The sequence below is a fragment of the Pyricularia pennisetigena genome, chromosome 6, assembly GCF_004337985.1.
Source record: "Pyricularia pennisetigena strain Br36 chromosome 6, whole genome shotgun sequence".
Classification (NCBI taxonomy): domain Eukaryota; kingdom Fungi; phylum Ascomycota; class Sordariomycetes; order Magnaporthales; family Pyriculariaceae; genus Pyricularia; species Pyricularia pennisetigena.
The window spans coordinates 1,495,608-1,509,661 of record NC_043744.1 but is presented as its reverse complement, the minus strand read 5'-3'; the positions used below and the strand labels follow the sequence as shown (position 1 = coordinate 1,509,661).

At 58.1% G+C, this 14,054-nt stretch overlaps 2 protein-coding genes across 2 annotated transcripts; both read left to right on the top strand.

Annotated features, from left to right (window-relative positions):
• Positions 1-1,174: 1,174 nt before the first annotated feature.
• Positions 1,175-2,230, top strand: PpBr36_04255 (uncharacterized protein; the record flags this gene model as incomplete). Its single annotated transcript, XM_029891418.1, has 1 exon — positions 1,175-2,230. One exon carries the CDS (start codon positions 1,175-1,177, stop codon positions 2,228-2,230), a length of 1,056 nt encoding a protein of 351 aa, XP_029750104.1.
• A 1,514-nt stretch (positions 2,231-3,744) lies between these two features.
• PpBr36_04254 (uncharacterized protein) lies at positions 3,745-13,423 on the top strand (the record flags this gene model as incomplete). The annotated part of the gene is made up of 12 exons (XM_029891417.1): positions 3,745-4,248; positions 4,313-4,433; positions 4,499-4,590; positions 4,677-4,902; positions 5,027-5,347; positions 5,411-8,138; positions 8,244-8,464; positions 8,546-10,691; positions 10,776-11,118; positions 11,204-11,606; positions 11,695-11,815; positions 11,896-13,423. 12 exons carry the CDS (start codon positions 3,745-3,747, stop codon positions 13,421-13,423), a joined length of 8,754 nt encoding a protein of 2,917 aa, XP_029750105.1.
• Between the last annotated feature and the right edge of the window lie 631 nt (positions 13,424-14,054).

Here is a 14,054-nt window from a genome sequence, read left to right as displayed (position 1 = left end):
CTCCGGCTAAAATAGCGTCTCTTCCGCCTAACATGCCGACGACATCATCTGCCCCGGTGTACGTCCCTAGTGCGAGTAGAAAGCTTCGAAAAGCCGGCGACACCCCGTACATGTCCATCCACAGCCTAGTCCCCCGTTGGTTCCTGGGCTAGCCCAGCGCCACAATGTGGACATGAATGCAATCGAGTTCTTCCCGTCCTCCAGACCCGGCGCAGATTCCCAGTGCGAGTGAGAAGCATGGGGCGCCTCAGTCACACTATTCCACCACGGCCCACCGTCCACGGGGTGTACCAAGGGTGCGAACCAAGGCCGTGCCCACGTTTCTTGCTTCCCGTTACCCAAAGCCGTCTCCAGCAATGGGCCGACCACGTCTTGCTGTCGGGACCCTTTGGAGACTGCCGCGCCGGCACAGTGCTTCCGGTCCACGTACAACTAACCAACCCCCGTAACGGCACTACCTCCTCGCTGCAGGCAATCCCAGAAGGTGTGAGGGGGTGAGAGGGTGCCCTGTCGATTCGAAGAACCGTCGGGTGGTTCTCAGCCTAATTTCCCTTTCTTTTAAACCGTATTGTCTAGCCTTCCGGGGAAGGACGCCTGCCTTTCCGGCTGGCAAAGTTTTTTTTTTTTTTGTGCCACGCTGGCTCGCATCGCGAGATTGGGCCTTGTCTTGTGCGCCTCTATGCGGGTGGCGCGCCGAGCCGCCGATCGGACTCTTCCTTCACCGCGATCAGTGGAAAACTCGTCAAAGGGGAGATCTGTCGATTATACATGGGTGTTGCGAGGAAAGGCGTTCCGTGTAGTGACGGTGCTTAGGGCGACAGGTTGAAGAGTTTTTCGTGTGTGCGCGCCTGTTAGGGCTACAGGCGGAAGTCCCGCGCAAACGTTAACAGCATGGTCCGTGCGCCCATACTGAAAATTTTGTGTACGGGAGAGAGTTGGCAGTGAACAAGGAGCTGGGCAAGGCAGCATGACTTACATTCGGGCGGCCGGGCCATGAATATAAATATGTGTCTCCCGCCCCACTGACCTCGTTCCCCTCTCCGTCCCCAAACTTTATAAATACGGCTTGATAGGCAATAGTTTCTCCCAAGACAAAGCCAGCTCATGACACGCATATCTTTAATTAACGCAACAAACTTTAAAAAAAAAGACATATTCCACACCGAACACTACAATGCCCGCAACAACAAGCCCACCATCACACCCCCAACACTGGGCGGGGGACATCAACAGCTACTTGGCGGAAAACAAAATAACCTGCAAATCTGCAACTCCCATCACAGCCGGCACGTCTTGCTACCTGTGGCGGCTGGACGGCTTCCACAGTCCCTTGCACCCGGCGCCATCGCCGGCCGTGCTCAAGTGCGCCGACTCAACGCCCAAGTACAGCGACGACGCCGTCTCGCCCGCCCGTCTGGCCATCGAAGTCCGCGCGCTCAACTCGCCCGTGGTGGCCGCCGCGACGGCAGCTGAGCCGTCGGTGCGCGTGCCGACGGTGCTGCAGCAGACGGAAAACGGCTTCATCATGTCCTGGGCCGGCGACGTCAATCTGCTCGAGGCGTTTGCGCAGGACCAGCAGCTGGACTACGCCGACGTTGGCGCGCGCGTCGGCAAGTGGCTGGGGAACCTCCAGACCGCCGGCGTCGCCGAGGGCCCGGGCGGCTTCGACCCCGTCAACCCGGAGCTCGGTCGGTTCTACAACCCCGGCGGGTTTCTGGACAAGCTCGTGCAGTCCGCACTGCCGGACCCTGCCGAAAGCGAGGCGGTGCTGGCGGCGCTGCGCGGGGTGCAGACGGCCCGGACGTTGACGGCGTGGGACTTCCGCCCGATGAACACCCTGCTGTCCTCGGCGGGAGGTCCCAAGCCGGATCTGTACATTGTGGACTGGGAGCTGTCGCAGTTTGGCGAGGCGGTGGGTGACGTGGCCATGTGGGCGGTCGAGGCCATGGTCCTGGAGGCGAAGCACGGAGACCGCGGGATGCTTGCGGCATTTTTGCAGGCATACAGACTGCACTCTGCCGGCATCATCGACGAAGCGTTCAAGATCAAGGCCGGGATGCTTACTGGGGTCATGTTGGTTTACTTTATGCGCATAGCGGAGCGCCTTTGGGGCTGCACCGAGGATGAGGTTGCAGCCTGGCGGGAGAGAGCAATAGAGTTTCTGCGGGCGGGTGCCAACAAGAACTGGGAGTTTTTGGAGTCTAGCGAGATTGGGATCCTGATGGGTTAGGGCTTTTGAGTTTTGACCTTGTTCAACTATGACTGTCTCGGCTGGGTTGGTGATCAATGTCGCCGATGGTGCCATTGATGCTACAATAAACTTCTACTTCTGCTGGGTTTCTGATTACCACCCACGGCAGCGTATAGTATCTCTACCAAATATAGAATGAAAACCTTTACGGGACAAAGTTTTGATCATTTCAAGTTTTTGTTATCAACCAGCTTCCGTAACCAAGTCCTTCACCAAGTCCTTCATCAAGCCTCTTATGCAACTGACGGGGCTCGACCCAAGACCCAAGCAACCTGCGCGCGAAAGAGCCATGACATGACTTGCAGTGAGTGCCCTTAGGCTAGAGACAAATATCAAGAGCGGTCAAGTGATGGGGATTCCGACCCACAGCACTAGTTCCCGATCAAGCAAAGAGAGAAAGCACGCAAGCAATGCACTGACTAGCACGGCACGACCACCAGGTCCCGCACCGTGTTGCCCTTGGGCAGTTTGATACAAGACGAGATGGCACAAACGGGGTTTGATAACTTCAAGTCTTGCTGTAATAGGAAATGAACAAAAACAAAGTGTTTTCCGCTGCATTTATCCAGTGAGCTTGTATATACGATCGGCGTGAAAAATACCACAGAAAAGTATATTCTCCACAACTGTAAGGGATTCCCTCTACCCTGCTAGTCTACGTACTATGTACCCAAGTACCGTAGTAGCAGTGGATATTTCCGTCGATCGATATATGTAGGCTGTGCGAGCAGCTTTCCAAATCGGGTGAGCTATGCTGGGATATGAGCCATTTTCTTTTTTCTCTTATTTCTTCTTATTATATGGAGAATGATTCTGCACATGGTCCCACTCCCCCGCCTTTTCTAAATCGACTAGGACATGATTCAGAAAGGTTACAGTCTGTACTGGCCTTTCTCGGCCGATAAAAATTGGCACAGACAGTGCTACCTACTGTAGTAGGGGTAAATCTTCAGGGGTCTGTGGATGACGCACGCCCCCCTCCCCACCGCAACTGCCGCCAGGGCGGATGGCACCAGGGGGAGACGCAGCGTTCCGGGTATAGTTGAGCTTTATTTCGACGGCTGGCTCTTGTCCGAGGGGTTATACTTCGGGACTATACGCTGCGGGACCCCAAAATATTGTGGTTGGTGAGGCTTGCTTGACTATGTGCCGTTAGAGTTTGTTTGATATGTTGTGCGGTGGGCCATGGTTGGAGTCGGGGTTGGCCAGACGCCGAAACTGGGATGTGGTATCTTGAACGATAATCACATCCTGGCATGGTTGATCGAGCTCTTTGCGATGCCATCCGTCGGCTCATGGCCTCGACCGGGTGATTTATAACCATGATGCACGCCGGTGCGGGAATACCTCGCCTAAGCCTGTAGGACTCTTATCGCGGTGCGAGGTGAATCATCGCCAGCCAAGACTCTTTCAAGATACCCATCACAGCTTCTCCATACTCGTTAACGGACAGACACTTCACCTGCAACATTTTTTTTTTTTTTCACATCACAATGGCCCCAGAACCCATCGCCATTATCGGTAGCGCATGCCGCTTCCCAGGTGACCTGTCCACGCCCTCTGACCTCTGGAACTTCCTCAAGAGCCCGCGTGACCTTCAGACAGAAATACCCAAGGACCGCTTCAACGCCGACGCCTTCCACCACGCGGACGGCAGTCATCACGGGCGCACCAACGCACGGCAAGGGTATTTCTTGAACAACGTCAAGACGTTCGATGCACAGTTCTTCAATGTCCAGGCCGGCGAGGCCGAGAGCATGGACCCGCAGCAGAGGCAGCTGCTGGAAGCCACATACGACGCGCTGTGTGCGGCGGGTCAAACGCTGGGCGGGCTCAAGGGTTCTGACACCGCAGTCTACGTTGGTATCATGACGCACGATTTCGAGCTCACCAAGGTCGGAGATCTCGACGCCATCCCCACCTACTTGGCGACTGGTGCCGCGACGAGCATCGCGAGCAATCGGTTGAGTTACTTCTTTGACTGGCATGGGCCTAGTGTGAGTTGCTTCCTCGTGCGTTGCTGATGGGTGATAGGGATGATTTGCGCTGACACGGACGCAGATGACCATCGACACGGCCTGCAGCTCGTCGCTGGTTGCAGTCCACCACGCCGTGCAGCAGTTGCGGTCCGGCACAAGCAGGGTCGCAGTGGCGGCGGGTGCGAACTTGATGCTGTCACCATGTAAGTTGAGCACATCACAGTAGGCATCTATCTGAAAATTTAGAAAGGGGCTGACGATTACCAAGTAAATTTTATTACGGAAAGCAAATTGTCTATGCTTTCACCTACAGGACGGTCACGCATGTGGGATGCCGGAGCAGATGGATATGCAAGAGGAGTATGTTTTCTTTTTTTTTTTCCTCCACCAAATTTGTTTCCTCCTACAAGTTATTCCCCCAGGACGGAAAGACTAACAGCAAGCAGGAGGGAATAGCGTGTGTTGTTCTCAAAACCCTCTCCCAGGCCTTGGCGGATGGTGATTCAATCGAGGCCCTGATCCGTGAAACAGGCGTCGGCCAGGACGGCCGCACCACCGGAATCACCATGCCGAGCAACGTGGCGCAGGCATCACTCATCAGGGCAACCTATGCGCGGGCCGGGCTGGATCTGAACAAGCCCGAAGGCCGGCCGCAGTTCTTTGAGGCCCATGGTACGTATATATACATATATATATACATATATATATATATATATATATAATCCCCATCAATCTTCCATGCTTTCATCATTTCATCATTACAGTGTTCGAGTCGCTTACCAAACGAAATAAACAGGAACTGGAACGCCCGCTGGTGATCCGCAAGAAGCAGAGGCCATTTCCAAAGCGTTCTTCTCCAACAGCGAGGAAGGGCAGGATTTGTACGTCGGTTCCATCAAGACGGTAATCGGACATACCGAGGGCACGGCGGGTATTGCTGGGCTGCTGAAATGCAGCCTTGCAGTGCAGAACGGCATCGTGCCGCCCAACATGCTCCTGGAGAATCTCAGTCCGCGGGTTGAGCCGTTTACAAAGCACCTGAGAGTGCCGCAGCAAGCGACGCCGTGGCCGGCTGTTGCCGAGGGCCAGCCGAGGAGGGCGAGTGTGAATTCTTTTGGTGAGTTTCGGTCGTGTTATTCCGTTGTTTGGGCTCGCATCAGCTGCTAACGAACAGCAACAGGATTTGGTGGAACGAACGCGCATGCCATTGTGGAAGAATACAAACCGCCCATCACACTCAAACCCCTCACCACCACCACCTCCGCCAACGCCCTCCCGCTAGTATTCTCTGCCCGCACCAAACGTTCACTAAAGTTGAGCTTGGAGAAGTTCCTGTCCCTCGCGAAAGCAGACCCATCACTCAACATTACAGACGTAGCCTACACCCTGCTGCAAAAACGCTCCGTTCTCCCGCTGCGTCACGCCATCGCCGCAGCTGACCTCACCACCCTCGTCGGCGCCATACAGGAGGCGCTCAAGGGGGAAATCGGGGTCGACTACACGCCAAAGAACCCCACCGCTCGCATCCTCGGCGTCTTCACCGGCCAGGGCGCCCAGTGGCCCGCCATGATGAAGGAGCTGGTCGTGCGTGTACCGTTCGCGGCCCGCATCGTGGCCGAGCTGGACGTCAGCCTGCAGACGCTGCCGAAGCAGTACCGCCCCGGCTGGACGCTGATGGAGCAGCTGATGCGGGAGGGAGACGAGTCAAACGTCCGGCTGGCGGCGTACTCCCAGCCGCTCTGCGCCGCCGTGCAAATCGTCCTGGTGCAACTGCTCGCGGCGGCCGGCATCAACTTTGACGCCATCGTCGGCCACAGCTCGGGCGAGATCGGCTGCGCGTTCGCTGCGGGCTTCATCTCTGCCACCCAGGCCATCCGCATCGCCTACCTGCGTGGCTTTACCAGCACCCACGCGTCCAGCCCGACCGGCCAGGCCGGCGCCATGTTGGCAGCGGGGATGTCTTTGGATGACGCCAGGGATCTGGTCGAGTTGGAGGATTTCCAGGGCAGGGTTTGCATCGCCGCGTGCAACTCCCCGGACAGCGTGACTCTCTCGGGCGACGTGGACGCGCTCGAGGAAGTCGTCGAGATCCTGCAGGACGAGGGCAAGTTCGCGAGGCTGCTGCGCGTCGACAAGGCCTACCACTCCCACCACATGCTCCCCTGTTCGGAACCGTACACGGCCGCCCTGGAAGAGTGCGGCTGTGCGACGCCGGACGGCAGGGGCAACGGCGTGAAATGGTACTCCTCCGTGCGTCAGGGGACGACCATGGCGTTGGAAGACGTCACGGCGCAGTACTGGTCCGACAACCTGGTGTCGCCGGTGCTTTTCTGCCAGGCGCTGGAGCAGGCCGGGCTCGAGAACAAGCTCGACGCCGCGATCGAGGTTGGCCCGCACCCGACGCTCAAGGCCCCCGCGACCAACACTCTCGCGGCGGTCGGGGCCGAGGACATCCCTTACACCGGATGTCTGCAGCGAGGCGGGGACGACGTCGCTGCGTTCGGCACGTGCCTTGGCTACCTGTGGGAACGCTTCGGCGCTCAGGGTATCGTCGATGGCGCGAAATTCGTCGAGAAGGTGCGCGGCACCAAGCCCGTCGACGTGTCCAAACGTCTCCCGACTTACAGTTGGGACCATTCGCGGGTGTATTGGTCCGAATCCCGGGCTACGCAGGCGGCGCTGCATGGACCTCGGCCGCATCTTCTACTCGGTACGTTGTTGCCCAGCAGCACAACGACCAGGTTGCAATGGCGCAACTTTTTCCGCCCGCGGGATCACGAATGGATGCAGGGGCACGAGCTGCAGGGCCAGGCCGTGTTCCCCGCTGCCGGCTACGTGATTCTCGCCATGGAGGGTGCGCTTCATGTCGCCGGGGACAAGCCCGTCGGGATGGTGGAGATGTTGGATTTGACCATTGACAAAGCGGTCACGTTTGACGACGCCGACGACATGGCCGAGTTGACTCTCACCGCAAACGTCACCTCCACCACCGCCGAACGGGTTCAAGTGGAGTTCGGGATCGCATCTTGCCTTTCCCGTGAGACAAGCCTGTCTCTCTCCGCCCAAGGCAAGATGGTTATAACCTTTGGCGATGCCGTCTCTCTCCCCGCCCCGGGCCCATCGCCGCCCCATGCCAACCCGGTCGACATCAAGCTCTTTTACAAGGAGCTGGACGCGGTCGGCTACAGTTACAGCGGCAACTACCGCTGTGTGTACAGCATGGCGCGCAGCACGGCCCGGGCCTCTGGCCAAATGGCCCACCCGCGGCTGGTGGATGGTCCGAATGCTATGGTGTTGCATCCGGCCAATTTGGACCTGGCGTTCCAGACCGTCATGGGCGCCTACTCGTCCCCCGGCGACAAGCGCCTGCGCTCCATATACGTGCCGGTAAGGGTCGGGAGGATCGCGCTGGTGCCCAAGGTGTGTGCGGATACGCTGGACGGGCTCGAGGGCGTGCGGTACAACGCCTTGAACACGTACGATGGAGGCGATCTCCTCTCGGGCGACATCGAGGTCTTCGACAAGGACAGCGGTGCCGTCCTGTACACGGTCGAAGACATGCTCCTCAAGCCGCTGTCGCAGCCTTCGGGCGCCGAGGAGCACCGGCCCTTCACCAAGACGGTCTGGGGTCCGTTGGATGCGGACAGGATCCTCGACATCGAGAGGCTCTGGGCCACCGAGCAGGACAAGCACGTCATCCCCATCATCGAGCGCTGCGTCTACTACTTTGTGCGCAAGTTCTTGGGCGAATGCACCGAGGAGGACCGCAAGAACGCCAGCCTGGGCAACCAGCGATACATCGCCTGGCATGAACACGTGGTCAAGATTGCGCGCGAGGGCAAGCACCTCTTTTACAAGCCGGAGTGGGAGGAGGATACCGAGGAAGTTATTGACAAGCTTCTCGAGGAGTAAGTCGTCCGGAGGAGATTTTTCCTTTCTTTGTTGATCATTTTTTTTTTTTTTTTTTCAGGTTTGAAAACAACAACAACAACAACACAACTAACACACGACAGGAACTGGTATCATCCTCACTTGCGATTGGCCAAACTGGTCAGCGAAAACTGCCTGTCGACGATCCGCGAGAACAAGAACCCCTTCATCTGGATGGATGAAAACGGCTTGTTGACTGAATTCTACACGAGCTACCTGACCAGTGGTCCGACATGGGAGTACGGACAGCATTTGATTGAGCAAATTGGGCACCGGTTCCAGAACATGGACATTCTCGAAATTGGTACGAATGCTTTGCCTCCATCCTCCCCTTGAATCGATTCACCCTGTACGGGAATACTCTAACCAAGTTAACATGCATCAGGTGCTGGAACCGGATCTGCCACCAAGTCCATCCTGGCCATCCCAGAACTCGGCTTCAACAGCTACACCTTCACCGACATATCTGCCGCCTTCTTCGAAAAGGCCAAGGAAAAGTTTGCTCCTTTCCTCGACCGCATGGAGTTCCGCAAGTTGGACATCACGAAACCCCCTGCCGAACAAGGTTTCAGAACGCACGCCTACGACCTGATCGTCGCTTCGTCCGTGCTGCACGCCACCCCCAGCCTGACCGAGACCATGGCCAACGCGCGCACGCTGCTCAAGCCCGGCGGTCACGTAGTCATCTGCGAGGCCACCAACAAGGACCACATGCGCGTCGGGTACCTGTTTGGGTCGTTTGCCGACTGGTGGGCTGGTTACGATGAAGGCCGGACGTTGGACCCCTTCGCCACGCGGGAGGAGTGGGACGCCATCTTCAAAAAGACGGGCTTTAGCGGCATCGACAGCATCACCACGGACCGCGAGACCCATCTGTTCCCCAACACCCTCCTCAGCACGCACGCCATCACCCCCGAGCAGCTACGTCTGGACGCACCGCTTTCCGCGCCCGTCAAGCCACAGCACCCCGAGCTGGTCGTGGTCGGTGGCGGGGACAAGTCGGCCCCGATCCTCGCTCGGATCCGCGAGCTGCTGCCGCACCGTGCACCCGTCGTCGTGCCCAGCCTCGACGGCTTGCCCAAGTCGCAATCCAAGGCGACCTATGTGGTCCTGTCCGAAGTCGACGCTCCTGTCTTTGACGGCCTGAACGACGCCAAGCTGGCCGGTCTCAAGCAGCTGTTCTTCAACTCCTCCTCCTCCTCTGTGCTCTGGCTGACCGAGGACGCGTGGGTGACAAACCCCGTCCAGGCCATGGGCATCGGAACGCTGCGGACGGTGCGACTTGAGAACCCAGACGTGCATTTCCAGTCGCTCGACGTGGACAACCTGGCCGAGCTGGACTGCAGGTTCCTCGTGGAGCAGATCCTTCGACTCGAGGAGGGCGTCCCTGAGAACTCGCTTTGGACGCTCGAGCCCGAGATCTGCGTCGTCAAGGGCCGCCCTTACATCCCGCGCATCAAGCAGGACATGGCGAGGAACAACCGGCTGAACTCGACGCGCCGGCCTATACTCGAAGATGTTGACGTCACTGCCGTCCCCGTCGTGCTCCGCGACAGGGAGCTGGTCACGGCCAAGACCTCCCGCCCGCTCGGAGTGGCCCTGGACAGCACGCAGGTCACGGTGCAGGTACACCACTCGACCGCCCAGGCGATCCGGGTGTGTGGACTGGGGTACTTCCACGTCGTCACCGGAACGACGGCCGAGGGAACCGTGCTCGCCCTCTCGGGATCCAACGCTTCCATCGTCACCGTACCCGCCAAGCATACATTCCCTGCAAAGGACACCTCCGCCGCGACCCTGTCGTCAGCAGTGGCGGGGCTCGTCGCCCAGACCATTGTCGACACGCCGCAGGGCTCGTCCGTGCTGGTCTACGCGGCGCCGGGCAGCTGCGTCGATGCCATCAGGCAGGTCGCCGAGGCCAGGTCGGTGGCCGTGCACTTTGCCGGTACGGATTCTTCCGTCCCCGGCAGCATCTTGCTCAACCCGTGGGATACGACCCGCGCAGTGAAGGAGAAGCTCCCGGCCGGCATCGCCTCGCTGTACGACCTGTCTGCCGACACGACTGCCAACGCCCTGGGGCAGCGCCTCGTCAAGATCACCGGCTGCGCGGCCCGGGACGTCAACTACGTCGCCCGTGACACCGCCAGCACCGCCGCCTTCACCGAGTCTCTGGAAGCGGCTCAGCTGCAGCTCGTTGCCGGATGCATCGCCGCGGCGCCTCCCGTCGTCTCATGCACCGCTACCAGTCCCACCGACGTCGTCAACCGCACCCTCGACGCGGTCGTTGATTGGCAGGCCGCACCCAAAGTTCCGGCACGGGTCAGCCCTGTGGATAACAGCAGGCTGTTTGTGGACAACAAGACGTACCTGCTGGTCGGCCTGTCGCAGTCCATGGGTCGCAGCATTGCGAGCTGGATCATCAAGCACGGCGGGCGGCACGTGGTTCTCTCCAGCCGAAACCCCGAGACCCCTGAAGCTGAGTGGCTGAAGGAAATGACCCGGCTGGGCGGGCAGATTAGCGTTCTCTCCATGTAAGTTTTGTCGCTAGCCACCCCGTTTGCGTAATACGGACAACAGCTAACAATTTCTTTTTTCTTTTTTTCTCAATCTTATAGGGATGCATCAAGCGCCGAATCCGTGGACGCGGGCCTGGCTAAGCTGAAAGACGATTACAAACTGCCACCCGTTGGAGGTATCGCGTACGGGCCGCTGGTGCTCAGAGACGCACTGCTCAACAACATGGACCTGGACACCATGCAAGTTGTGCTCAAGTCCAAGGTTCCCGGGGCCAAGATCTTCCACGACCGGTTCAACGACCCAGAGAACAACCCGCTGGACTTTTTCGTCATGTTCTCCAGTGCTGCTTTGTTTGGTGGAAACCCAGGCCAGGTCAACTACACTGCAGCGAATGCATACCTGCAGTCACTCGGACAATACAGGCGAAGCAAGGGTCTTGCAGTAAGTCTTTTTCTTTTTTTTTTTTTTTTCTTTTTGTCTGTCATGGTTTTGATCCAACGGAAAAACTAACCCTACACAATAACAGGCCTCTACAATCCACATCGGCGCGGTCATGGGCATCGGCTATCTGACTCGCAACGCAAGAGAAGCCGAGTTCCAGGAAAAGTCCGACGTGGACACCCTCGGTGAAGCTGAGTTCTTGAGCCTGTTTGCAGAGGCCGTCGTTTCGGGCCGCAAGGTCGACGGCGTCGACGGCGTTTCCGCCAAGACGGTCATCGACATGTCCGAGATCGAAATTGGTAGCGGCATCCCCGCCTTTGAGTCCCGCCACAAGGAAACCATCAAGTTCTACAACGACCCGCGGTTCGGCAACCTCAAGACGCCAGAGAAGAGAGGCGATGTCGCGGAGGCTGGTGGGAGCAGGCTGAGCGTGAAGGAGATGGTCGCTGCTGCCACGACCATGGAGGAGGTTCAGGCTATCATCAGCGGTAAGTTTGCTTGTTTCCTTGTGGTTGTATCGCCATGTTTTCTATTGATGCTTGCTTGGACTGCACCTGACCATCGCGGTTTACGCAGAATCCCTGTCCGAGAAAATGCGCGGCGTGCTTCACATTCCGCCCGAGGAAAGCGTCAACGCATCTGCGCCGTTGCTTGATCAGGGCATCGACTCGCTGGGTGCTATCACCGTGGCTTCTTGGTATGTGCTCCATTTTCCCGCCGGCTACATCCGACTCTTATTGGGGAAAGCGAAAGCTAATACCAACATAATAATCACAGGTTCTCCAAACAACTTCTTGTCGAGATCCCTATCCTACGTATCTTGTCCGGTGCCTCGATCGAGGAGCTCGCAGCCGAGGGCGCGTCACGCCTGCCGCCCGCCGCCATCCCTCTCGTCGCAGATGCGCAGGGTCCCGCCTCCCCAACCGAGACCGACTCCTCGTCAGAGGACCCTTTGTCGGGTGCCATGACGCCGCTGACTCCCATGGTCGTGACGGAAAAGGCCGAAAAGATTCTCGACGGCGTGCTGCGCCGCGCGCCCATGTCGCTGGTGCAGGAGTACAGCTACAAGCGCCAGCTCGCCCTGGCCGACGTCACCATCTCCCACAACACCATCGGCGTCGTCATGGAGGGCACTCTGGACCCGGCCAAGCTCTCCGCCGCCGTCGACGCCGCCATCCAGAGGCACGAGATCTTCCGCACCGCGTTCAAGACCGTCGACGGCGAGGGAAGCCCGCTGCTGCACGTCCTCGCCGCGCCCAGCTGGGGCCTGCGCACCCAGCCCGTGGCGTCCCGCGCCGAGGCGGAGGCCGCGCTCGCCGCCCTGCAGAAAGAACCCTACGACCTGACGGGCGGTGAGACCTTCAAGATCGCGCTCTTCACCTGGTCGCCGACGTCGCACCTGTTGGTCTTTGCCTACCACCGTCTGGCCGGCGACGGCTCCACGACCGAGAACTTGGTCGCGGAGCTGGCGCAGCTTTACGGCGGCGCCTCGCTGCCTCCCGCGCCGCAGTACACCGACTTTGCGATCAGAGAGCGCAAGTCGTTCGCCTCGGGCGGCATGGACGCCGACGTCGCCTACTGGACGGCACTGTACACGCCCGTGCCTGCGCCGCTGTCGCTGCTCCCGCTGCCGGGAGTCAGAAGCGCTCGTTCCCCGGTCGCCTGGGACCAACACACGGCCATGACGCGCCTGTCGCCCGTCATGGCGTACCGAATCAAGGAGCGCACCAAGAAGCTGCGCACCACGCCCATGAACTTTTACCTGGCCGCCTACGCCACGCTGCTCTCCGAGCTCGGCGCGCAGGAGTCCGTGTCGGTCGGCCTGGCGGACACGAACCGGTCGTCGGTGGCGGACCTGTCGACCATGGGATACTTTGCCAACCTGCTGCCGCTGCGCCTGACGCCGTCGGCAGCCTTCGCCGCCACCGTCGACGCGACCAAGGAATCGGTGCGGCAGGCCATGGCGCACTCGGCCGTGCCGCACGACCTGCTGACCGCTCGGCTCGGGCTGGCCGTCCCGCCCGCCGAGGTGACGTGCGCGCCGCTGTTCCAGGCCGTGTTCGACTACCGCCAGGGCGCGGCCGAGTCGGGCGTCATCGGCGCCGCTAGCATCACCGAGGTCATTGCCAGCCGCGAGCGGACGCCGTATGACGTCGTGCTCGAGATGAGCGACGACCCGACCAGGGAGCCGCTCATCACGGTCAAGCTGCAGAAGTCCATCTACCAGGAGGGAGATGCCGAGGTGCTTATGGAGCGCTACCTGGAGGCCTTGAAGGCTTTTAGTGACGGTGATGTTCGCGTTTAGGTTCGAGACTATGTCGCTCTGCGGTTCTGCTGTTGCGTTTTCAAAATGTTCGGTCATAAGCTTTTTGTTTAATCAACGGAACAAGTGCTGCATCTGTGAGATATGGAGACCAAGTTATCTACATGTATCCTGAATACCTAAGCAGGAAAATATTCATGAACAACCAAGTGGTCGCCTAATTTTTCTTTGGTCCAACGACCCTGGGTTCCTACAAGGGTAGATCAACCCATAGCACAATCGCTCTCTCCAGTTACAGCTAGTCAGAATTGCATAAAAATTTCGGTTTATTGCTTTGGATAGATATTTTATTACTATGTTTACATCATTTTGTTGACTTTCCACATATTATAAACAAACTAAATAACTGTGTTATTTGTTGATACAAGTAGCAAATATTTTTAAACTATTCATGAAAAATTACAAATTCCACAAAATATGTTTGACTTATTCCACAAAAAATAAATAAAGCCCATTATTCAAAACTCGGTTCCACAAAGGCGTTGATTTATATATGAAACCCGATCCCTGAAATCCTCGCTTTATTGTCGCTAAAAGTGATCAAAATATGGAGGTGTTTTAATTGTAGATTCAACTATAAGAAAATATAAAAATTGACTATTCGACGATCTCA